Source organism: Panthera onca, chromosome B3 (assembly GCF_046562875.1).
Source record: "Panthera onca isolate mPanOnc1 chromosome B3, mPanOnc1 haplotype 2, whole genome shotgun sequence".
Taxonomy (NCBI): Eukaryota; Metazoa; Chordata; class Mammalia; order Carnivora; family Felidae; genus Panthera; species Panthera onca.
In genome coordinates this window covers 11545996-11568887 of record NC_138344.1, presented here as the reverse complement: position 1 = coordinate 11568887, position 22892 = coordinate 11545996, and the positions used below count along the sequence as shown (strand labels likewise).

The following is a 22892-nucleotide window of genomic DNA, read 5'->3' as shown; positions in this document are numbered from 1 at the left end:
TTTCCATTTACTTAGGTATTTAAAAAAAAATGTCTTTCAGTACTTTCAAAAATGTCTCCATATATGTTTTATAAGTTTCTGTTACGTATATTGCCAGGTGTTTTACAAATATTTGTATGTATTTTTAACTTAAAAAAATGCTATTTTCTTGGGGGTGCTTGGGTGGCTCAGCCGGTTTCTTAACTTTGGCTCTGACTTTGGCTCAGGTCACGATACCGCGGTTTGTGAGTTTGACCCCTGCATCGGGCTGTCTGCCGTCAGCATGGATCCTGCTTCGGATCCTGTCTCCCTCTTTCTTTCTGCCCCTCCCCCACTCATGCTCACATTTCCCACCCCCCCCCCCCCCCCAAATAAATAACCATTAAAAAAAAATCACACCTACATTTTAAGAATACACAAACATTAAAGCATGGATTGATTATAGTAGATAGCAGAGCAAAACCATTAGCTGTAATTTGCATGTTAGGTAAATAGTAGCCCTTTGAGTAGAATGGGAACAATCAGTGATATGCATCAATACTATCACATAATATACACGTAAGAAAGTTCGTGGTTGTACTGGTTTTATTGCTTAGCCATTTCATCTGTCTCATGTTCAATGCACAGAAATAAAACATAACGTGAAGAAAATTCTGTCCTCGTTATTAGTCACAATGAAGAGGGTTTGCTGTGTCCTGCAGGCCTGGAAGTATTATACAGTAGGGAGCCCTTGTGGGCTTACGGGGCTCAACGTACTGTTTTGATGCTGAGACACTTAAATAGAATCTCATCCATACTTCATGACTGAACTAGCTGTGGAAGCCTTGCATCTCACTAAATAGGAAAAGACCCTAACAAAGAAATACATCAATCAATCTGTCCAGATAGTCTATCTTTAGGCTTGGACTTTAGTGTAAGGTAGGAAAAGGGGCTCTTTCTTTCTTTTATTTTTTTTAACATTTTTAAAAAATGTTTATTTTGAGAGAGAGAGGAGGAGAGGGTGAGCGGGGGAGGGGCAGAGAGAGAAGGAGAGACAGAGAATCCCAAGCAGGCTCTGCATTCTTAAGCGCAGAGCCCAATGTGGGGCTCGAACCCATGAACTGTGACATCATGACCTGAGCCGAAACCAAGAGTAGGATGCTTCACCACTGAGCCACCCAGGCATCCCCAAAGGGGCCCTTTCCTGAGCACATGGACACAAGTATTTTGTGGCTTAGAGACTGCTGGATTCGTATTGTGTCTGGTATCATGAAAAGAAGTATTGAAACCACTGTCAGATTAAGAAAATTCCACGGCTCATCTTAGTACTTCAGACAATGGAGCAAGTGCCTCTTCTAGGCTGACCGTACGTGCTGAATTGACATTGGTACTTCGTTAGCAATTTCCAGGTACACCGTAAGGCAGTGTTAGCCACAGCCATCCCCGGTATGTATTATCTCTTAACTGGATGCTTGCACCTTTGACCATCTCCACCCGAGTCCCCCACCCCCAACCCTCCACCTCTGCTAACTACAAATCTGGTCTCTTTTTCTTATGAGTATGGTGTTTTTTTTGAGATTCCACATATGAGGAAGATCATGTTGTATTCGTCTTTCGCTGTCTGGCATATTTCACTTAGCATAACGCCCTCAAGGTCCATCCATGTTGTTGCAAATGGCAGGATTTCCTTCCTTTTTATGCTGAATAATATTCCATTACATATATATATATATACCCACTACATTTTCTTTATCTTTTCATCTGTCCATGGACACTTTGGTTGTTTCCATGTCTCGGCTGTCATAAATAATGCTGCAGTAAACGTAGGAAGGCAGGTATGTCTTCGGCATAGTGGTTTTGTTTCTAAAAGCAGATGATTAAATTGAACCCCCTGGTAGGTGTTAGGTAACAGGTAATACATTTTTTTTTAATGTTTATTTTTGAGAGAAAGAGCACGTGTGAGCAGGGGAGAGGGGCAGAGAGAGAGACACACACAGAACTTGAAGCAGACTCCAGGCTCCAAGCTGTGTGCACAGAGCCCGACTCGAGGTTCGAACTCATGAACTATGAGATCATGACCTGAGCCGAAGTCGGAGGCTCAACCGACTGAGCCACCCGGGAGCCTCACGTTTGCTTTTACAAAAGTCTGAGTATGCTCCCTGGTTTGTTTCAAGGACAAGAACAGGTGAAAAACTGGGTCTAAGGGGCGCCTGGATGGCTCAGTCGGTTGAGCATCCGACTTTGGCTCAGGTCATGATCTCACGGTCCATGAGTTTGAGCCTCGTGTTGGGCTCTGAGCTGGGAGCCTGGAGCCTGCTTCGGATTCTGTGTCTCCCTCTCTCTCTCTGCCCCTCCCCAGCTCGTGCTCTCTCTCTCTCTCTCTCAAAAATAAACAAACATAAAAAAAATTAAAAAAAAAAAAAAGACACAGGGTCTCAGAGCATATGCTCTGGAGTAGGTCATTGGCCACTTTCATAGCGCGTGGCTCCAGCTCCACATGACACAGCAGTGCATGGGGCCCCTCAGCACGTGGTGACTTTTTAAAAAGATATTTCTTTATTTATTTCGAGAGAGAGAGAGCATGAGCAGGGGAGGGGCAGAGAGAGAGAGGGAGAGAGAGAATCCCAAGCACAGACCCCACTCGGGGCTTGGTCTCCTGAACTGTGAGATCACGACCTGAGCCAAAATCAAGAGTCACACGCTTAACGGACTGAGCCGCCCAGGCGCCTCTGCCTCTAAATCGTTGTTAAATAGAAGCGATGGACATTCTGCATTATTCTTGACCTTAAAGTGTGTGCTTTCCATGCTGACCACTGAGAGTGGTGGCAGCTGTGGGGTTTCATAGAATTTCTTTCCTGCAAAGGTTCCCCCTGTCCCTAGTTTGCTAATGTCAAATTTTATTTTAATGCCTTTTCTAGCTCTGTTGAGAGGGTCAGTCATACTGTTTATTAACCTTCCATCTGTTAAGGTGGTGAAATTGTGTTAGATTTTTCTGATATTAAACCAACTTGGCGTCTGTGCAACAAAAGGAGCTTGATTGTCGTTGTGTTATCCTGTCATGCACGTCGCTTTGATGATAGTTATTTAGGGCTTTCTTTGGTTGTCTGAGTGACCAAGATTGCTTTGTCCTTTTCCTACTTTGTGATATCTTTGTCAGGCTTTGGTAAATGTTTTACTAGTAAGACACGTTTTCCTTATAAAGCAAGGTGGGGTAGGTTCCTTATTTGCTGTGTCTCTGGAACAGTTTGTATCAGATTAGAAATATTTGTTTCCTAAATGTTTAGTAGAACATGCTGAAACTCACCAGATCCTGATGTTTTCTGTGTGCAAAGAGTAAAAAAAAAAACAAAAAAAAAACCTATTGATGTTCAGTCCTTTGAACAGTGATAGGACTACATAGTCTTTGTTTCCTCTTGGGTTAGTTTTGATATGGGTCGTATTTCTGGGATTTTTTCCACTTCATCCAAGTTTTCAAATTATTGTCCTAACGTTGCTCACAGCATTCTCTTACTATCTTTTTAATCTTTGAATCGTGTAGACATGGTCCCCTTTTCATTCTTTTCTTTCTTTCTTTTTTTTGTGTTTTTCAGCCCAACATGGGGCTTGAACACATGACCCTGAGATCAAGATCTTAGCTGAGATCAAGAGTCAGACATGTAACCAACTGAGCCACCCCGGCGCCCCAGTGTTTATTCTGTAACAATCTACTTTAGCTGCCTCCCGCAGGCTTTCCTCATCACCAGGCACTATCCTCCTGTCTGTCGAACTTCAAGCAGCTCCTGGTTGTGTTGTTTGTGGTTGAAATGATACCAGGATGTGAGCGAACTTGGAGCTTGGTCACCAGACACAAGACTGCTCTAGCCCTCAGGCCCAGAGATGACCGACCATTTAGGAAGACTGAGAGTGACAGCTTTCCTTATTACAGATGTCATGTATGCTATGCACATTACAGAGAAGAGAAAGGAAAAATAAAATTTCTGTAATCTCACTACTTAACGGTAACCACTAGAGTGTGTGTGAGTACATATCTGTGAATTTTCTTTTTTTGTAGAAGTAGGACCGTGTTACACGTGCTGCTTTGGAACAGTTTTCCACCTGGATGGAATGTTACAAACAACTTTATAGGTCAATAAGTTTGAAAGAACACGAATTTTAAGACCAGTTTTATGTTCAGGTTAGTGTTTTTTGAGAACTTCTCTGTCTGCCCCTGATAATCTCTTCACAGGTACTTGTCTTTCCTGTTTAGACCTAGCTCAGCGAAATATTGGGGTTCCCTCTGGGAAACAGACTGCATTTAAATCGATGCAGCTGAATTATGACCTTGGGTTATTTTATGAGTGACTGCAAAGAGGAAAATCGTGTTGTCGGTGCCGAGGGCAGTGAGGCAGTAACTTGGTCCATACTATTACACGTGCTGTTCTTTGATGGCATTGTGGGACGCAGAGCCTGGCCGCATCAGCCCGGCAGGAAATGGAGAGAAGGCGGCCAGGGCTTCCTGACTTCTGTGCGTAGCCCTCTTTTTAGGCTCCTGGGCAACTGGGATGTTCAAGTCCATGAGATAAGACCTCCAGTGTTTAGGGCCAGATGGGGCGGGGGTGTGGAGGGAAACAAAGTCTGTGGAAATGCGTTCCCTGTTCTGTCCTTAAAAAGGCTAATTAGAAGAAATAAATGACGGCTAACCGGAGTGCAGAGAACCCTGGGGTTTTGGAATGGTTCCATGTTTCCAAAGGCGTTTGAACCCCGGCTGTGTGTGCTTTGAGCTTGGCTGGCCTGGCGTGCGGCTGTGGCTGATGTTCTGGGTCTTTGTGCATCCCCACTTTCCTACAGGAGACCCCTGTGACACCCATTGGGCGTGTCCCCCAGTGGCGAGGCAGGTGCCACCCTTCCTCCCGGTTGTCTGTAGGTGGTAGTGGCGGCTGTGACACGTGGGGTGCAAAGGTGGGTGCTGGGAGCTGGGGAGACCCACTGCTCCTCCCGCCCAAGCTCGCGTGCCACATCCCTCTGCTTCTTAGGTTTGGAAAAGATGTGGCCTGTGGGAATCCAGGCATGCATTCTACAAGTGCCCGCCTCCCACCCTCTTGTGAATAGAGCTTCCTGTGGGAATCTCATTAGAAAGCCATGAGCTTTCCGCTGGGATGCCAGGCTCTGTGCCTGGCATCTTGTCTTTGGAACAAAGGGCATTAGGTGGCTGTTTGCAGCAAGAGGCCCCTGGAGGCAAGGCTGGGAGCAGGAGAAAGCAGATTGACTTACTTGTGCTAGACTGAGCCTGGGGCTCAGAGTCCTGGACACCTTAGGGAAGTTGCTAAGCACAGAGTAGTGACTTAAAAAAAATTTTTTTTTAATGTTTACTTATTTTTGAGAGAGAGAGAGAGAGTTGGGGAAAGGCAGAGAGAGGGAGGGAGACAGAATCTGAAGCAGGCCCCAGGCTCCTAGCTGTCAGCACAGAGCCCGTACGGGGCTTAAACTCATGGACGGTAAGATCATGGCCTGAGCTGAAGTCAGATGTTTAATGGACTGAACCACCCAGGTGCCCCAGAGCAGTGACTTCTTGAAGGTCGGGCTCAAATGCCCCTTCTGTTCCCTGCTTTCTCGTCTTCTGGAACGAAGGTTCTAGAGTGAGGAACGAAGCTGTTAGGAGCGTCAACATGTGGGCAGCTGTAGGGACGATGGGGTATGGTGAGCTTCTGAGGCCGGGAAGGAATCAGCGACCCACAGGTTCCCCTGAGGATGCCGGAGTAACCTACCTGGACCTCAGACAACAGCAGGGGGTCACCCCCCTACCTGTTTGGACGATGCTCTGCCAGCCCTCTTCTGTACAGGCTGAGCTCCTGTCTGAAAGACGGGCATGTCAGGGGACGTTTCTGTGTCTTTGAAGAGCAGTATTGGCCATCTGGGGGCAGTCCTCCGCTAAGGTATCATGCACCGTAAAAAGATTGGAGTTTTAGGTCTCTGAGCAGAGAACCTATACCAACAGGAATTTGCGTGGCGATGAAAATTTACCACTAAGTGAATGTGACTTGTCTCCTGCCTACACACATGTGCACACGCACACACACACACACGCACACGCACACACACACACACACACACACCCCAGAGCTTATAGGGCTACAGAAGAATCAAGTGAAAAGAACAAAGGAAAAAAAAAAAACCCACTAAACAACCCAAAACCTAGCACAAATAATCTTAGCAATGCTTTTGCAAAAGCTGGCCACGTTGTTTGGTTGCTCCTTACTGTGGTTGGTGTCCTGGATGAAAGCGGGAGCACGGTTGACATGCAGTGGTGGTCCTCGCCTCACCTCCCTGAGGTGTCCTGGACCGCTGTGCGGAGAGGTCGGCTGCTAGGGTGCTCACAGGTGCAGAGATGCAACACCCTGTGTGTTGAGGGCTCTTCTTCTTTAAAATGTTTATTTATTCTTGAGGGGGGGGCAGTGAGAGAGGGAGACACAGAGTCCTAAGCAGGCTCCAGGCCCTGAGCTGTCAGCACGGAGCCCCATGCAGGACTCGAACCCACAAACCCTGAGGTCATGACCTGAGCCGTAAGCCGGATGCTTCACTGGCTGAGCCACCCAGGTGCCCCAAGGGCTTTTTTCTGCTGACAGACAAAGCACTGGACACAGACAGGTTGGGACACGCCCTTCTCCTTCTCCGGGATGGTTACATGGTTACAACCCAGTGTCGTTGCACAGGATGTTTGGAGGTTTGAAAGGAATAAGCATGGGGTATGGAGCCCAAATGTGTCTTCACTTCTCAGGGAGCTGCCAGGGAGGGCGGGGAGCTCAGCTCTGAGACTCTCTCGGGTCTCTCTTCTTGATGAAGCAGGAGTGTTGTTAGCAGTTTGGCTGTTCTGGGGGAGAGAAAGAGGCTGAGAGAGTCCTTCTAGAAATCTCTGCGCGTCCCCCACCTCTGTGTGTCCGGCTTGCGAGCCTGCTAATTCCATTCACTGTGAGTGAGGTTGGGTGAACCTGGCCTGTGCCCCGGGAGCTTGTGCTGAGACTGGGGCAGGGGTTGGGGAGCGACAGCCAGAAACCTGGGAACCGCTGGGAGGAAAGAACGGGGTGCTGTGGACAGCCAGGAGGGTTACCTCGCCGGGGCAGGAAGCTCTTTCCAGAGGAGGTGAAACTCATGGTGGGTTTGAAAGGAAGCACCCCAAGGCGGACTGAGGGGCGGGGAGGAGTGAGGGGGAGAGTTGACAGCATGTGTGATGTGTGCAGGTTTGAGCGAGTGGAGGGAGAGCCGGGGGAGCTGCAGCCGTGAGCCCGTCCCCCACCCCACGGGGCCCTCCGGGGGAGAACCCCAAATCTGCATGGCCTTGGGGAGGCAGGGAGATGAAACAGAGAGCCCTAGTGTCTGTGTCCACGGTCCCCTGGAGCTTCCTGAGTCACAGCGTCACCGGAGAGTCTGAAGCCAACCCCACGGCCCAGACTTGTGATGGGGCTTGCCTCCTTCTGGAGAGCTGGTGACCCCCCTGAGGGCGATCGCAGGCACCCAGGGTGACTGCTCCCCTCGGGAGGTGTGTGTAAACTCTGTTGTTTCCTTTCCCCCCTGTCCCACTGTGCTGTGGAGGGGCTGAGTAGTTGTGCAGAGCGTGGTGATTCATGGGGGGCCCCCTGCGCCAGCCCCGTCCCACTCTGTCCTTCGAGCACATTTATTCTATAAGCACAGGGGTGTTCGCGGCTGCCCGGGGGCGTGGGCACAGACAGGGGCCTGGCGGACGACCCTGGGTGTGGTCTCGCGGCATCCCTGAGATGTATGTCCCCGGATCAGAAGGTGAGTCTCCGGCCTGTGTGCCCTACGTGAACTCCGTGCCTCTGTGACTCCTCATGCTCTGCTCCTCCCAGATTCAGCAGGCCAGCGCCCAAGTCTGCTCCCCTTCCTAGGCACGGCCGCTTCGGTGGAGCCATTGGGAATCCAGTCCCTTCACTCGGGTCCCGTTCTTGGTCTTTGGAAGCTTTGAAAGCTCGGTCCCCAGTCCCTTGGTCCCCCTACATCGAACCTGCAGTGGATGTAGCCTGACTCTTGTGGGAGGGGGCAGCTCTGGTAGGAGTCTTTACATCTGAGGTCCTCAGGCTGCATCTGTAGAGTGGGGGTGAGCATCTGGGCTCCGTGGATGTCAGTTGGGGGAGATTAGCCCCCACTCCCCAGCCCAAGGGAGGAGGGCGCATGTGGATGCTGGAAAAAAGCCACCCTGCACAGATTGGACACGGCTGTGGCCACTTGTCTTTTCTGCCCACCAGTCTGCTGTGTAGGGTATCCTAGTGGCCAATATGGGTGTATCTTTGTGTTTTTTCTTTTTTTAAAAGTGTATTTTTTATTTGAGAGAGACAGTGGGGGTGAGGTAGAGAGAGAGAGGAGAGGGAGAATCCCAAGCAGGCTCTGTGCTGTCAGTATAGAGCCCAGTGTGGGGCTCAAAGTCGTGAACTGTGAGATCACAACCTGAGCTGAAATCAAGACTCAGATGCTTAACCGACTTAGCCACCCAGGAGCCCCTGCTTTTTTTTTTTTTCTTGAAAGTTTTTGTTAAATAATTTCAAGCCTAAAAAAAGTTGCAAAAACAAAAATAGTATACTCTTTCTTAAAACATTTTTTTGTTAATGTTTATTTTGGAGAGAGAGACAAAACTCAAGTGGGGGAGGGGCAGAGAGCAAGGGAGACAGAGAATCTGAAGCAGGCTCCAGGCTCTGAGCTGTCAGCACAGAGCCCAATGCGGGACTTGAAGTCTCTGTGAAATCATCACCTGAGCCGAAGTTGGATGCTCAACCGACTGAGCCACCCAGGTGCTCCCCAAAATAGTATACTCTTTACCCAAATTTTCCTGGTATAACATTTCACCTCAGTCACCTTATGATGGCTCTGTGTGTGTGTACATAACAGATTTTTTTTTTCCTGAACCATTTGAGGGTAAGTTACATATATCATGTTCCTTTCTGGCAAATACTTAAGTGTGTATTTCCTAAAAATAGGATGTTTGTTATCTTTTAGAAAATAGTTACCTGATGATGATGGCAATATTTATATTTGGGGTCATGTAACATTATGAAAAGAAATTCATTATTTTGTAAATTCTCCTAAATCCCCACTATTTTTACATGTATGATTTTTTGATGCCCATGATCAAACATGAGCAGAGGACATTGGTGGCTCTGACCTCACAGATTTTCCCTCCTCTCCTGAGTCTCTTCGGATGATGTCTTGAGTGGATTTAGGTTCCAGGCTTTCTTTCACTCCTGGTACTGTGGTTGGTGCCGGGGGTTTAAAGGTGAGTGAGCTCAGACATGGGTCTTGCCTACAAGGGGCCCCCAGCCTAAGCAAGAGCCAGACATGAATCAGATAATTGCATAAACCAGGGATTTGCAAACTATGGCCCATGGGCTAAATATGGCTGTCTGCCTGGTTTTGGTACAGCTCGTGAGCCAAGACTGATTTTTTATGATTGAAAAAGAATTAAAAGAAGCCTACCGTTTCATGACCTGTAAAAATTTGCAAATAAAATCTCAGTGTCCACAAATAAAGTTTTATTGGAACACAGCCATGCTCAAGCATGTTCCTATTATCCACAGTGGCTTTTGTTCCACAGGGGTGGAGTTGAGTAGTTGCCACAGAGAATGTAGGGCCCACAAAGTCGAAAATGTTTACTGTCTGGACTTCGACAGAAAAATTTTGTGGAGCCCTGGAGTAAACACCAGTAGCACTGCTAGGAAGGAGAAGTATAAGGAGAAAAGCAGCTCTGTACTAGGGGGTCTGCATGGGGAGCTAGGATCCTGAGCAAGGAGCTGAAGGAACGGAAGGAGTTACCTTCCAGATAGCATGTTCAAAGGTCCTGTGGTTGGGTGAGTGTGACCTATAGGGTAGAGACTGTGAGGGTCAGAATGGATGCAGGGTTCTGCCGAGGGCATTGACTGGTTCTTCTTTTTCTTTTAGGTAAAATCTATATCCAGCATGTTGGCATCCTGTGGAACGTTGGTCAGCTGCAGCCTGGGATGTGAAGGATCTGGAAGCTGTCTTGTCTGAGATGTTGAAACCAAAACAAACACTATGAAACTCTGGCACAGTTGTGTGTGTCGCACATCAGCTCAGAATATCACTGCAGGAGAGTCGCCTCTACTACCCTCTGGATGCCCCTTTAAAATGTCACCCTGTCTTCCTCAAGAGGGTTTTTGTCTTGCTACGGGGCAAGGGATAGAAACATTTTGACTTAAACAAAGTAACTTTAAGGCAACTGTTCACAAAAGTAAAGAGATCAGAAGTTAACAGGAACCTAAAAAAAAAAAAAAAAGCCTAGAGGATATTCAGCTTCTAATTTCTGATATTCTGCTCTCCTGGATCTACGACATTCTAGACGTCTGACCCTTCAGTGGTCTTTTGGGTTTGGCCAAGTTCTGGCCTTTGGTGACAGCTATGTGAAAGTTCAAAGTTGAAATGTTTAGAGCCAGCCAGCCCTAGCAGAAATATACTGGTGTTTGTGGCTCCTTTTCTCTCCTTTTTCAAAAAACGGGTCCAGCAGAATTAGACATAGCTAGTTCACAAAGAATTTTGTGTATCAGGGAAAAGCCTATATGTATGTGCGTGTATGCATACATGTGTGTGCACACGCGTGTGCACATGTGAAATAACTTCTCCCTTTCTGGGAGGAAAAGACAGCACGAGGCAGCCTTTGGTTAGTAACATCCTCCGTGTGTTTCTCTGCCCTGTTCTACACTGTTGGGGCTTGGAAATGTAATTTTAGAAAATCACCGTGGTGATTCAGAGGGATGGGGATTTGGTTGCCTGAAAAAGGCACAGTGTCGGGGACCACGTTTGAAGTTGTTCTAGGCCAGGCTGGACCGGACACCCACCGGGACTCAGGAGGTGACAGCAGGAAGGCCCCTCCTGAAGGTGTGGATCAGGGGTTTTGGGGGGGGGGGGGCTGGCTCGTTTCAGAGCTGTGTGCCCAGACATGTGCTGGCTTCCGGAAACAGGGCCTTGGGCTGACCTCTCTGGTGGATGGAGGCCTTCCGTCTTGCTCTTTTCCCGAGGTTGAGATTAGCTGCTTGAGCAGTGCCTTTGGGGCTCTGGGATTCTGTTCTCTCTGGAGAGGGGTTTTGCGTTTTTTATCCCCTCTCTTCTGGCATTCTGCAGGGTTCGTGCACTTTGCCTGCTTATGGCCTGTACCACCGCTGTGGGTGAAAACTCCGTAGCCGTTTCTGACTCGCCTGTTCTCAGGTTATTCAGTTTCCAGAGAAGGGCCGTCAGTGCTGCGGGGTCCACGGGTTCCCCAGTCCCTGGCTATCGGGACTGTGTGATGGCCTCTGCAGGAGAGAGGGGGGGTGTCTGGGGAGACTGCTGGGGCAAGGGTGTGGTGCAGAGCCTGCCTGTACAACCAGCTGTGCCTCTGTTCCCTCTTTCGCATGTCCTTTGTTGACTTTCCTCCTGCTCTTCTCCGCCCTGTTTGTCCCTGGGGCGGGCCTGCTTTACCTCTCCCCCCACAGGGTACTCGAGGGCCAGAGCGGTGACTCAGTGGGACCGGCGCCTAGCAGCTGTGTGCCCTCTGAACCTTGGGACTGGAACCCTGTGCGGGGAAGCCGGATTCTTCCGCCTTACACAGAAACCCCGGTGCCGCCTTCCAGGTGCCTTCCGCCGGGCCTGGCAGGTGTGGCCGCCAGGAATGACCTTCCCAATTCCAGAGCTGCAGCACTGCGGGCTCTTAAATAAAAAAAAAATTAAAAAAAAAAACAAACCAAAAAACGACCCTTTTGGCATGACCCATGTGTGCGTCGCTTTGGATGTTTTCTAAGCCGGAGGCCAGCGAGGTGCCTTCTGGTGATCAGGGGCGTGGGCACAAGGCCTGGAGGAGGGCAGAGGCGGGGGGCTAAGGGGGAGGCACCTGGTCCTGGTGGTTTAGGGAAAAGCTGAGAACGGGAATGGTGCTGGGGAGAGGCGGGCGTGCGGTGTTTGTGCACGTACGTGTAGGCACATCTGGTCATTTCCTGGGAGCTGCCACGGGGATTTTGGAGAATCTTGGGGGTGTCTCCAGAGAAGAGAGTGTCAGAACGTGCTGGCTTGTTATTGCCTCCTACCTACCTGGCTTGGAGGGGCAGGAACGGGCCAAGTCCAGGCTGGGTCCGCCGGCCCGAGTGAGCGCCAGGAAGGAAAGCTGGCTATTTGCTTCTGTCCTCACGTGGTGTCCTTAGACGTTCTGGAGAAGCTGGGGGCGGGGGGGCGGTCTGCCCTGCTCTTCACGTCTCTTGCAGCTGCAGTCGTCCGGGGTGGTTCTTTCTCCCAGCAGGGCTGCAGGGAAGGTGCCGTGGCGGAGGGTCTCCTGTGGGGTAGGATCCTGTGGGCACCCAGGGAGGGGCCGGGCTGGGGGTGCAGAGAGGAGGCGTGTTCCAGACTCGGCAGGAGGCCCCCAGGGTTGGCCGATACCTCACCTAACCTTCTATTTTGGGGGATTCAGTTGGGGATCAACCCCCGCAGTGCGCCCCCTTCTACACAAAGAAAACCCGCCCTTCCCGGTGTGCCGTCGGTACCTACAGAAAGCATGAAGGGAAAGGAGACTCATAATTATCAACCCCTTCCCTCTACCGCCCGTGTGTGCTGTCCTGGACGTAGTCATTATATGGCTGTTCTCACGTTGTGGCCGGGGCAGGTGGGGGGGGGTATGCGGGAAAGTTTGGGGCGTTGTTGCAAAATGACGTGTTGTAAGGAATTGGCACATCGTCCCTGAAAGTCTTGTCTCCCCTCCCTGCCCTGTTCAGTGGGATTCCTGTGTTTGGATACCATTTAAGTGCGATCAGGGGGAGAGGATCCAGAAGAGCAAGATCCGAGGGCATAGGGTGTGCCCATGCCCCAGACTTGCCGGTGAGACTGTGGCAACTGTGTCAGCAGAGTGGACATTGGTGGTGTCATTTCCTGAAGAGGGAAGGGGAGGGGAGGAGAGAAGGGGAGGGAAAGGAGTTGGAGAAAAGGGGAGGGCAGGGCAGGGGAGGGGACTCGGCACCGGGCAGTCCTCCCTGACAGAGCCGCCTGCAGCCCCCTCCCCCCTGCACACCTCTTCCCAGGGCCCCGGAACCATGAATTTGCAGGACCCAGTATTCCGTACATTTCTCCCCACTAACAGTTCCCTGGGTCTTCTGAGGGCTCGGGGTTAGGTCTTGTCTTAGGCAATCAGGTGGTTTCATCCTCTGAAACCGCCAGGGCCAGGGGTGAGCGAGCTCTGGGGCCTGGGGAGGTGTCTGCTGCAGCCCCCCCTCCCCCAGTGCAGACAAAGGGTCTCCCCCAGGAAGCCCCCCAGATGGCTCCTGCTGAGACAGGTGGGGGCCGGGGCTGACCTTGGGCCTGGTAGTGCTGGCATCTTGAAACGTTCTTGTGATTTTATGAGTGAATTCAAGAGTACTTGATGTGAACTCAAGGGCACACACACACAGTAGTGAAAACAGGGTCTATTTTGCATGATTTTTGGGAACCAGACAGACTCAGGTGGTTGTGAGCCGTACCCTATATTGCTACCCGAGTCTTTGGTCCACCAAGTAGCTGGCTGTGGGTCTCCTTGTAAACTGTACTCAAAATGTGCAGAGGTGAAGGGCGCCTGGGTGGCTCAGTCGGTTAAGCATCAGACTCTTGGTTTCGGCTCAGGTCGTGATCTCACAGGTTCATGGGTTCGAGCCCCGCGTCTGGCTCTGTACTGACAGCGTGGAGCCTGCTTGGGACTCTCTCTCTCCTCTCTCTCTGCCCTCCCCCACTAGCGCGGTCTCCGTATCTCTCAAAATAAATAAACTTAAAAAAAATGTGCTGAGGTGAGACACTTTTCTGGGTGTGGTTGGTTGGCTTATCTGCAAGCTCGTCCTCCTGGGGATGGGTTTTCCAGGAGCTTTGCACACGGGACAGGAACACAGAGAGCTCTAGGGTTTTGGCAAAGCAGGGGGCCTGGAGTCTTGGCCGCGTTGTTTAACCTCCAGCCTGTCCTGGGAGCTGGGGGCAGGTAGGCGTGTGGGAGGTTCTCCTCAGAGTCTGCAGGAAGACCAGCTGAGGCGTTGAGCATGGTGTGGCGGGGGGTGGGGACTGGGAAGGAGGCTTGGGAGGCAGATGGACGGACCCGCGTGCGATTCCTGGCCTGGCTGCTGACCAGCTGGGGGATCCTGGCCTCACTCCTCTCAACGGCCATATGAGAGCAAAGCTCCGCTGATTGTTGTGATCAAAGGAATGATCTAGCAAAGCGCACGCTGCAGGTGCCTGGCACAGAGTCACTCAAGACAATGTCGCTGCTGCCAGCCACGTCACCAGAGGCGTTCGAGTCCCTCCTGTGGGCCAGGTGCGTTTGCATCCACTCTCTTGTTCAGTTCTTTGGAGAGTCCTTTTTGCAGGTGTCCTTCCTGGAACCCACTCGGGGTTCCGCTGTCCTTCCCACGGACCCTGGGCTGTTCCCATCGAGAGCCACACCTCCTCCTCCCGGGATCCCCATTGGAAAACAAGTCTCCTGTTGGCCTAGTGCCTTAACAGCCTGGGAGTGTGGCCAACCACGTGGGGAGCCTGGGGATGGTCTTGGTCTTCTAGAGGACCAGGATCAGGAAGGTCTTGTCACTGCGGGGTCTGCTGGTTAAAGGGGACAGATCTTGGGCTGTGAGTCTCCTGGGCTCTCTAGCACTTTCCCCTGAGGGAAGGAGGCAGGGAGCTTCTCTTCAGAGGCCATTGCAGCTTACTCGCGGGATGGCCTAAGACGTCTGAGCTCTGGGTCAAGGACACTGAAAGGCACACGTCCCAATAGGCACCCCACACTCTGGAAGGCCCCCTTCTGTCTGTGGCCTCTTCACGGGCCCATGACCTTCCCTTTTCAGATCTCACGGTTGAATTCTCTGCCTGAATGTCCCTGGCTTCCGGGCGTCCTGCCTGAGCCCCTGGTGTGCCTACACCTTGGCTGAGCAGCTAGGGATGGGGGTGTGCAGGCTGCGGTGTCCACAGGCGTGCACGGGGCCCCTCACGATGCGGACCAGGCGGGGGTGCAAGAGAAGGGGAACAGGCTGCGGGCCGGGACCCTCTGCTGAAATCCTGACCTGGACGCAGCAGACATCGGCAGCGGGTGGGCCCAGTCTGGGGGACTGACACCGGCTGCGCATCAGGGAAAACTGTGTGTGTGGTCTCCATCCTTGTTGTGAGCCTTGTTGTGCAACATGAGAACCAATGGCGGGGAGACCAGCAGACGCCCACACGTGATGACGAGCCCGCTCTGGGTGCCCGTGCCGTTAGGATGGACCATTTGCTAGATTGGAGTCGGGTTCACAAGGGATCTTCCCAGTCTCCTTTTTTTTTTGGAAATCAAAGATGTAGTAGGGTTGTGCTTTGACATTGCCACTGTTTTGAGATAGCGTTGTTTTTCTTTATAATGACTCTCTCACTATAAGATGTGAGACCATTATTGATTCAGCTGGCCTTGACATCAGCCCTTGTTTTCTGATGCCCTCACTCTCCCTCCCAAGTCCCTCGAGGTCTTGGAGGGCAGCTGTGTACTTTCCTCTCCTTATTTTACTTGGAATCACTATCCGTGGAAATAATTGCTGGGCACGTTCTGGAATAGAAAGTGAAGAACAACGGAATTGTATGCTATAGAAATGGGATCATCTCATTTTCATTTGAAAGCTACCCCAGGGGCACATTGCTCTGCCTCGAGAATCCCTCCACGTTCACCCCTCGCTCGTGGAGAGGCTGCAAGGTCAGGCAGGCCAGCCTGGGGATGCCCAGCACCTAGCTTGGACCCTTTGGCTGAGGCAGTTCTCAGCTGCCCACACCGTGAGTGTTGGGCGGGGGGGGGGGGGGGGGGGGGGAGGGAGGGAGAGAGACATTTGAATGAGATAAGGTGCACATGGTGGGTGCCCGATAAATGTGTCATTGTATTACCTGTGCAACAGGTGTTCAGGGAGCCACGAGGCACGATGGGGGGTCTGCTGGGCCACGGAGGTGAATGGTCCAGACATGCTTCTGTCTTGGAAGGCTGGTAGAGTAGAGGGAAGCGGTTGGCACACAGAGCCCCACCTTGGTCACCCTCTGCTTTACTAAGACATCTGTAACACCAGAGCATCAGCTACTATTGGTCATGCTTTAAACAGCTTCTAGACACCGTCTTGCGAGCTCAGGCTCTGGAGCCAGACTCGAGTCCTGGTTCTAATATTTACCAGCCACGGGACCTCGGGGGCACTGCTCTGACCTCCCCACGAGCCCCTCTGCTCATCTGTAAAAGGGGCGCAGTAGCACCCGCCTCATCGGGGCGCTGCAAAGTGGGCGTGTCATCAGCACTAATGTGTTCATGTGTCCAGCACCACTCAAGTAGCTTCTGGTATCCTTTCTGCTCTACAAGCTAGGAACCGAAGTATGGTAGTGGATGTGCCCAGGTCCAAAGCCCCGAGTGCTGTGCACAGTGCTGCGTCGCTACCCGGTGCTGGGTCTCGGTCCCAGCCCGGGAGGCCATGTTCCAACCAGGGCCTGCTGCCTGGAGGTCCCGCTGCAGCCACACGGTTCCAGAGGCCCAGAGAGGGTGCGGGCCCCTAGGGCTCTCCTGAGGCCGCTTTCTTTCCCCCTGGGCAGGGCGTTCGTGGCCACAGGTGCTCGTGCTTGGGACAGTGGGGTCCACAGGTGTAGCACCTGGGCAGAGGGGAGAAGGGAGGGTGGGGTGGGGACTGGAGGGTCTGTCTACCTGGAAAATCCAGCTCCTCCTGTGGGATGAGAGTGATTTCCTAAAAGCAGAATGAGTTCAGCCTTGGGGACGCAAAGTAGGTTGGAAGGAAGATCGGACCCGGGTAGGGTGTCTTCTTCCTTAACGTCTCCCTCTTTCCATCCTTGCCATGGGCCTTTCAGAGCAGCCGACCTCAGGGTGAGACTGGCCCATCGTCCCAAGGGATCCCACAGCCCCCAGGGGTACTACTTTCTTTCTCGAGGGGCATGCCTGTTCCTCAGATGTGGGGGTCTTGCCCAGAATCCAGCTACTCCGTTCCGTATCTTTTCTGAGCATTTGGGAACTTGTGGATCGTGTGTTCCAGTATTGGCTCTGGAACACGTGGCCACCATATAGACATCACCTAGTGCCAGTGTCTTCTCGACTCACCTAAAATAGGACTTGGAATGTTACGAGAAAACGTTTCAGAACGACTTAAATAGAATTTTGATAAAAAGTGGATTTATTATAAAAGTGATTTTTTTAAAAAAAAATTGGTGACATTTTGGAAGTAATTGAAAAGGAGGTAAAATAAGTTAGCCAGAGAATAGTAACCCTCCACATTTTGGTCGTGTTTTCCTCTGAATTTACCCCTGTCTCCGCCCCTCCCCTGCTTCTTCCCTTCTCTCTTTCCCTTCCCTTCCTTCCCTTCCCCTCCTTCTCCCTTCCATCCCTTCCTCTACCCTCCTCTTCATTCCTTTCCGGCTCCTCCTCTCCCCTCCCTCCCTCCTCACTCCCCTCTTCCCTTCCCCCCCTTCCTTCCTTCCTTCCCTCCATCCATCATTTATCCACTCATCATTTGCAAACATTTATTGAATGCCCACTTATGCCAGGCTCTGTGTTAGTTGGGAGGTTCAAGAAGTTGAGTCTAGAAAAAGACCAGATGTAGGACTTCGGGGATGATGGAGAAGAAAGGGCTGTGACAGGCACTGGGGGCTGGGGTGGGGACTCAGAAGCCCTGACAAGGGAGGGACCAGCTCTGCTTGGATGATGAGTGACCTCTGGACTTGTGTGGGGGTGACCTTCACATTCTTCTTTACAACATTGTGGCATAGCACTGGATTTTTGCACTCAGTATTATGAGCATTTTTGGTGCTGCTATTATGAGCATTTCTGACATCCATAAATATTTAAGACAATTATTTATTTAAAAAATGTTAATGTTTATTTTTGAGAAAGAGAGAGAGCATGTGCGTAAGAATGGGAGAGGGGCAGAGAGAGAGAGGGAGACATAGAATCTGAAGCAGCTCCAGGCTCCGAGCTGTCAGCACAGAGCCCGATGCAGGGCTTGAACTCACTTGACTGTGAGATCGTGACCTGAGCTGAAGTTGGACGCTCAACCGACTGAGCCACCCAGGCGCCCCTAGACTCAATATGATGAGTGTTTCCGGTGCGTCCGTAAATAGTTAAGACAATTCTTTAAATGGGAACCTTAGAATTGGATTTTGTAGGATTGCCACCGAGTGACCCTGTCCCTAATCTCCATTGGCTGAGGAGGGGAGAGGCCCCAGCACCAGGTACAGGGAGCGAGGCCTCTGGGGTCTGCACTGGCCCCCAAGTGGAGCCCAGATAATGGCTAGTTTCCTTTCCTCCTCCTCTTTCCTCCCCTTTATGCCCCTTCCAACTATTTCAGCCTGGCCAAGAGGAGGCTGAAGCCTGTGTGAGCGCGAAACTTGGCCCACCGCTGTCTGTCCTTACCTCTGTGTGACCAGGGGGCTTCGGCTCGCTGCCGGGCCCACAGTCACCACTGGGTTGTGTGTGGTCCTGACCCTCTTCTGTCCTTCCCCTGGTGGACGGCCACTCAGTGGCCATCTGTGCCTCACTGACCGGAGCCCGTGGAGGGTCAGCTGCCGGCCACGTGGAGCCTGCCCAGGGAGGGCTCTGTGGCCAAAGTGAGCTGAAGCCCCCCAACCCCTCAGAGCTCCGCCAGCCTTGTCCCCCTATAGGTATCGCCCCACGAGGAGCCCCCGGTGGTTCTGATGTGCACGCTGGGTTCAGAACCACCAGTCTTCTTGGGCTGTGCCTGGCCCTGAAAACAGCCGTTGTGTGAGGTTTGGATTCCGTCTTACCGGTTTTCCATCTAGTTGTCCCTCAGCCACTGACTTGAGACAGTCACCTCTGTGGTAGTATATACTAAGTTCTATGTCAAAGTTTTCTGTTGAAAGCTTTTGCTTAGCTTAGCTCCATGGTGTTGGTAATTGTCCTGGTACTAGGTCCTAGGTCCCACCTGAAGTCTGTGCCAGAGGGTCCCGCACTGCGGAACAGGAGGACATGGGGGGATTTGTCACTTGGGGTCATGGAGTCCAGTGTCCTCGTGCTACGTACACTTGAGGAGACTTGGGGTCCTAGAGTTTATGGGAATTCCAACTCTTGCCTCCACAGGAGGGCAAGCTCCCTCTGAGGCCCGGCTACCTGCACCCAGAGCCCTAAGCAAGACTCAGCAGGAGGCCCCTCCTCTTCTTCCAGTTCTTTCTTCTACACCTGTGCCTCATTGTTTTCCCACCCTGTCCAGGCGAGGGTGCCGGGGTGTGTGTGTGTGGGGGGGGGGGGCGGTCACAGTACACCTGACCCATGTGCCGACTGGGAAGGGTGTGGCCACTGCACTCGGGGCAGAGAGTGGATATGGGCCATCTATAAAGAACCTCAGATTCACAATGTGGGGCTACCAAAGGGAAGCACCATAAGGTGCTTCCTGAAAGCAGCTCGGTGACCCAAGGGACTCAGGAGTCTGAAAGCCTTGAACTTCGTCCTCAGGGGGACAGAGAAGGACTGGGGAGAGCGGTGGCCCCACCTCACTGGCTGTGACCAACCATGGCTGTGGCTGCTGGGGCTTGGCGGTATGATCTCTCAGTCTGGGGGCTGTGCCGGAAAGTGCCTGCCCTGGGAGGAGGCAGTGCTGGAGCTGGGTGCTCTGTGTGGGGGTGCCAGAGTCCCCAGAGCGGGGAGATGGCAGCCGGGCCCTGGACTGCCAACAGCCAGGCCAGCGGGCCCCACAGGAGGCCCACTTGGGGACCACTGTGAGGTCCACCAAGGCCAAGGCCACACAGCTTTGAAGACGCGTGAGAACTCGCAGGCCTGTGGCCTGACTCTGCATTTCCAATAAGCACCCCGGGGAGGCCAGAGATACCGGTCCAGGGAACCACATCCTGAAGAGCAAGGGTTTAGCTTGCTTTTTTCCTGTACCCTGCTTCATTGTCACTCTTCGGCTTTCTGAGGTCACCTCTGACCTGCCCCCTCTTCCACAATGGTCCCCAGAGACAATGATGCCCTCTGTATTAGAATCTCACGGAGGTCCCAGCCAGACGGTCCCATGTGCCGACTCCACAGACCATCCCTGATACCGAGGCCCGGCGCCCTGCAGGAGGGCCGGGAGCAGGGACTTGAATGGGGTGATGGCTTCCTTCCCATGCCCACGAGGGCCACCTTGTTTGGAGGAACGAGGTTTCCAGGATGGAAACCATCCTGGATGGCTGGTGCCAGGAAGATGGCCCTGATGTCTGAGAAGCAGCCCAGTAGGAGGGTTGGGTGCCAAAGCACATGAACATGTGGCTTTTTTTCGTGAGCAGAAAAGACTTAAGAAACAAAACAAAGCCACTATACTACAGTTTCCTTTCCTTCTCAGCAACCTACAAGTGAAAAAAAAAAACAAGCTTCCATTTGGAAACGAGAAGGTCTAAGCCCTTGAGAGCCCATTGGACACTGAAGGCTGGGTTGTCACAGAGAAGATCTCACCTTGGCGTCCCAGCTGGGTCCCAGCACCCTCCCAAGTGTGACACAGGCAGGTGTCAGGGAAAACGGGCCATGGCTGGGACCTGCAGTCATCGGGTATGGCAGGGACAGATCAGCGCTTTTGGGGGGGGGGGCGGGGAATCTGTCAGCACTGCGGGGGAGGCTGGGCTGGGGGCAGGGGAGGATTCAAACGTAAAAAGACGTTGCCAGACGCTCGCTCGCCTGGGTGGCCGAAGAGCTCACTTTTGGGAGAGAAAGATGGCGAATGGGGCAGTTTCCCACTGTCCAGGGAAATGATGAGCATGGAGAGGAGGAATAGAGCAGAGTATTTGGAAACTAACCAGGCGGTGACACAAAGTGGCCCGAGGAAGAAATAGATGCAGAGGAAAGAGAAAGAGAAAGTGCCCGGAAAACTTCAGTTGCAGTAGATAAAAGGTTACAGGTTCGAACTTTGCAAGTAGAGGTAGAGTCAGGAGGCTCGTGCCAGAGGCTGGCAAACTTGTCTCTTTGGGAGATCGTCAACATTTTCAGCGTTTTGGTGGGGGGGGCGGGTGGTGGTGAGAATTTCAGACGTTTGCCCCTGGGGTACTGCAGATATGTTCAGGGCTTCCTTTGCACCTGAGTGTCAGAGAAAAGGCAAATGGGCAGACAGTGGGGTCAGGAGGACAGCAGGGTGTTGGGCCCCCGGCCTGACCCCCAGAAGAAGTGAGCGACGAGGAGGGGAGGGCTGCCTGTTTCACCTGCCGGTGCTGCAGGCTGGGTGTGTGAGTGGTGCCCAGTGGGCATTTTGGGGCAGCGCATGTCTCTGTCCAGTGAGACGCAGATGCCTTTCCTAAGGCAGGAAGATGGCCTGAAGCCTCTGTGCACTTGAGAAGACAGAGAACATGTGTTATGGAAGTCTGCATTTGAGAAAAGCAGTGTGAGTCAAGGTTTTCTTGCCTCCCTCCCTCCCTCCCGTGTGTGCTCACCTGGAGCCTTTGCCAGCCTGTGCTCCCCAAGCCCCACCCGCGTCTCGCCAGGGTCCCCCGGGGTTCCAGACCTCTCCCCAGCATCAAGGTCGTCCGCATCATCTTTGGTTCAATGTCTGCCCTCCTCCCCTCCTCTCCCCTCCCTGCTTCTGACCAGCTGCTCGCTGTGGGTTCTCAGGTTCTCGTCACTTCCTCACCTCCCCTGCCATTGTTGGCCTTGGTGGCCCTCCTCCCCTCCAGGCCCTCCTTCCCACAGTCTGAGCTCCTGTGGAGTCTCCTAGCTGCTCTCTGAGAGACCCTGGGGCAGAGCCTGGGGGGCTGAAGCCCAAACACCACCCTTGGGGGGTGGTCTCAAGCACTCTCTGACCCAAGTGCTTCTGTGGTCAATAAAGCTTCACTGCCTCCCCATTGCCAACAGATTAAAAGTCCAAACTCTTTAACTTAGCTTAGGAGTCTCTCCGAAGGCTGCTCCGTCTTCTACCGTGACCCTCCCCGCCCCCGCCCCCTGCCTGTCCCTGAACAGCCCTTTTGTCAGTGCCCGTGTGCGGTTCCGCGACATGTCACCTGCACCGCCCCGCCCCCCAGTCAAGGTCCAGTTCCAGCCCCACTTTTACGTGGTGCCGTGGCCTACCAACCCACGGCCCTGTCTCCCCAGAGCTTTATTCTCTGAGGTGTCCAGGCCCCGGTGAGATTTAAGATCTAAGGAGCTCAGGCGGGCACAATCCCACCGTCGTGGGCTTTCTTTGGAGGCCTGGGGGCCTGTGACCACGGGGTCGTCTTTGCCTCCTGATTTTTGCCTTCTGTACATCTGCGCTCCCCTCGCCACATCACCCTGGGTGCCAGGTGCAATCAAAACTCTATCACATAAGAGACGTGGAGGCAGTGTTTGGGTTTTCTGGAGGCCGTGGGCATGTTCCTGAGAGGCCTTACCTTGTGCACCGCAAACACATGCACACACTTTTACAAGGGTGCCTTGGATGTTCCTGCCTGTAAGCGTTCTTTCTGTCCCCCATCCCTGCCACTGGAATGTTCCCTTGGCCCCAGGCCAGCGGTGTCCAGCCTCCTACTCTTGCCAACGACACTCTTTTTACTTGCCCTCTTGCCTCGCCCTGCTCCCATCACCCTCCCCACAACCCCCAACCAAAAAATCCCAAATCCCCCTGCTCGTCCCGTGCAGTAGTGGGTTCACCCTGTTCCCTGTGCCCTCAGGCTCTGGGGCCCTCACCTTCTACCACAAGGACTGATCAAACCCTTTCCCGCGTGCCCCTCCCCCCGCCCATATCATTACTTCTCTAGGAAGGTGTCACAGCTATTCCTGCCCTCCTCCCCCCTCTTCCCTCCCCAGGCACTTGTTGATGTATCTGTGACATCATCAGAGAACACTCACTGGCCCAGCCTTCCCCGTGAGGTTCCCTCCAGCTTCCAGGTGGACACAGACTGTTAATTCTCTTTGTGCTCAGTACGGGGTCTCCCACTGGGACCAGTGAGGCAGTGACCACTTTTGATAGCGACAATGACGGTAGTATGAGGACGTTGCCGGTAAATGAATTTGGGAGTGT

The 22892-nt window shown here is 52.5% G+C and overlaps 1 protein-coding gene and 2 long non-coding RNA genes across 3 annotated transcripts in view; 1 reads left to right on the top strand and 2 right to left on the bottom strand.

The window, feature by feature from the left end:
* Positions 1–11700, top strand: part of FAM174B (family with sequence similarity 174 member B) — a 35868-nt gene extending 24168 nt beyond the window's left edge. The window contains exon 3 of the mRNA XM_078448980.2: positions 9880–11700. Coding sequence (XP_078305106.1) covers positions 9880–9883 — 4 coding nt within the window. The 3' untranslated portion in view covers positions 9884–11700. The remainder of the gene's footprint in view (positions 1–9879) is intronic.
* A 1660-nt stretch (positions 11701–13360) lies between these two features.
* On the bottom strand, positions 13361–17257 carry LOC144616732 (uncharacterized). The gene is made up of 2 exons (XR_013556430.2): positions 15826–17257; positions 13361–15496 (listed from the first exon to the last, which is right to left on the bottom strand). It is a non-coding gene; the product is annotated as an uncharacterized LOC144616732 (long non-coding RNA).
* A 3415-nt stretch (positions 17258–20672) lies between these two features.
* LOC145715552 (uncharacterized) lies at positions 20673–22436 on the bottom strand. The gene is made up of 2 exons (XR_014137772.1): positions 22264–22436; positions 20673–21197 (listed from the first exon to the last, which is right to left on the bottom strand). It is a non-coding gene; the product is annotated as an uncharacterized LOC145715552 (long non-coding RNA).
* Positions 22437–22892: the final 456 nt, after the last annotated feature.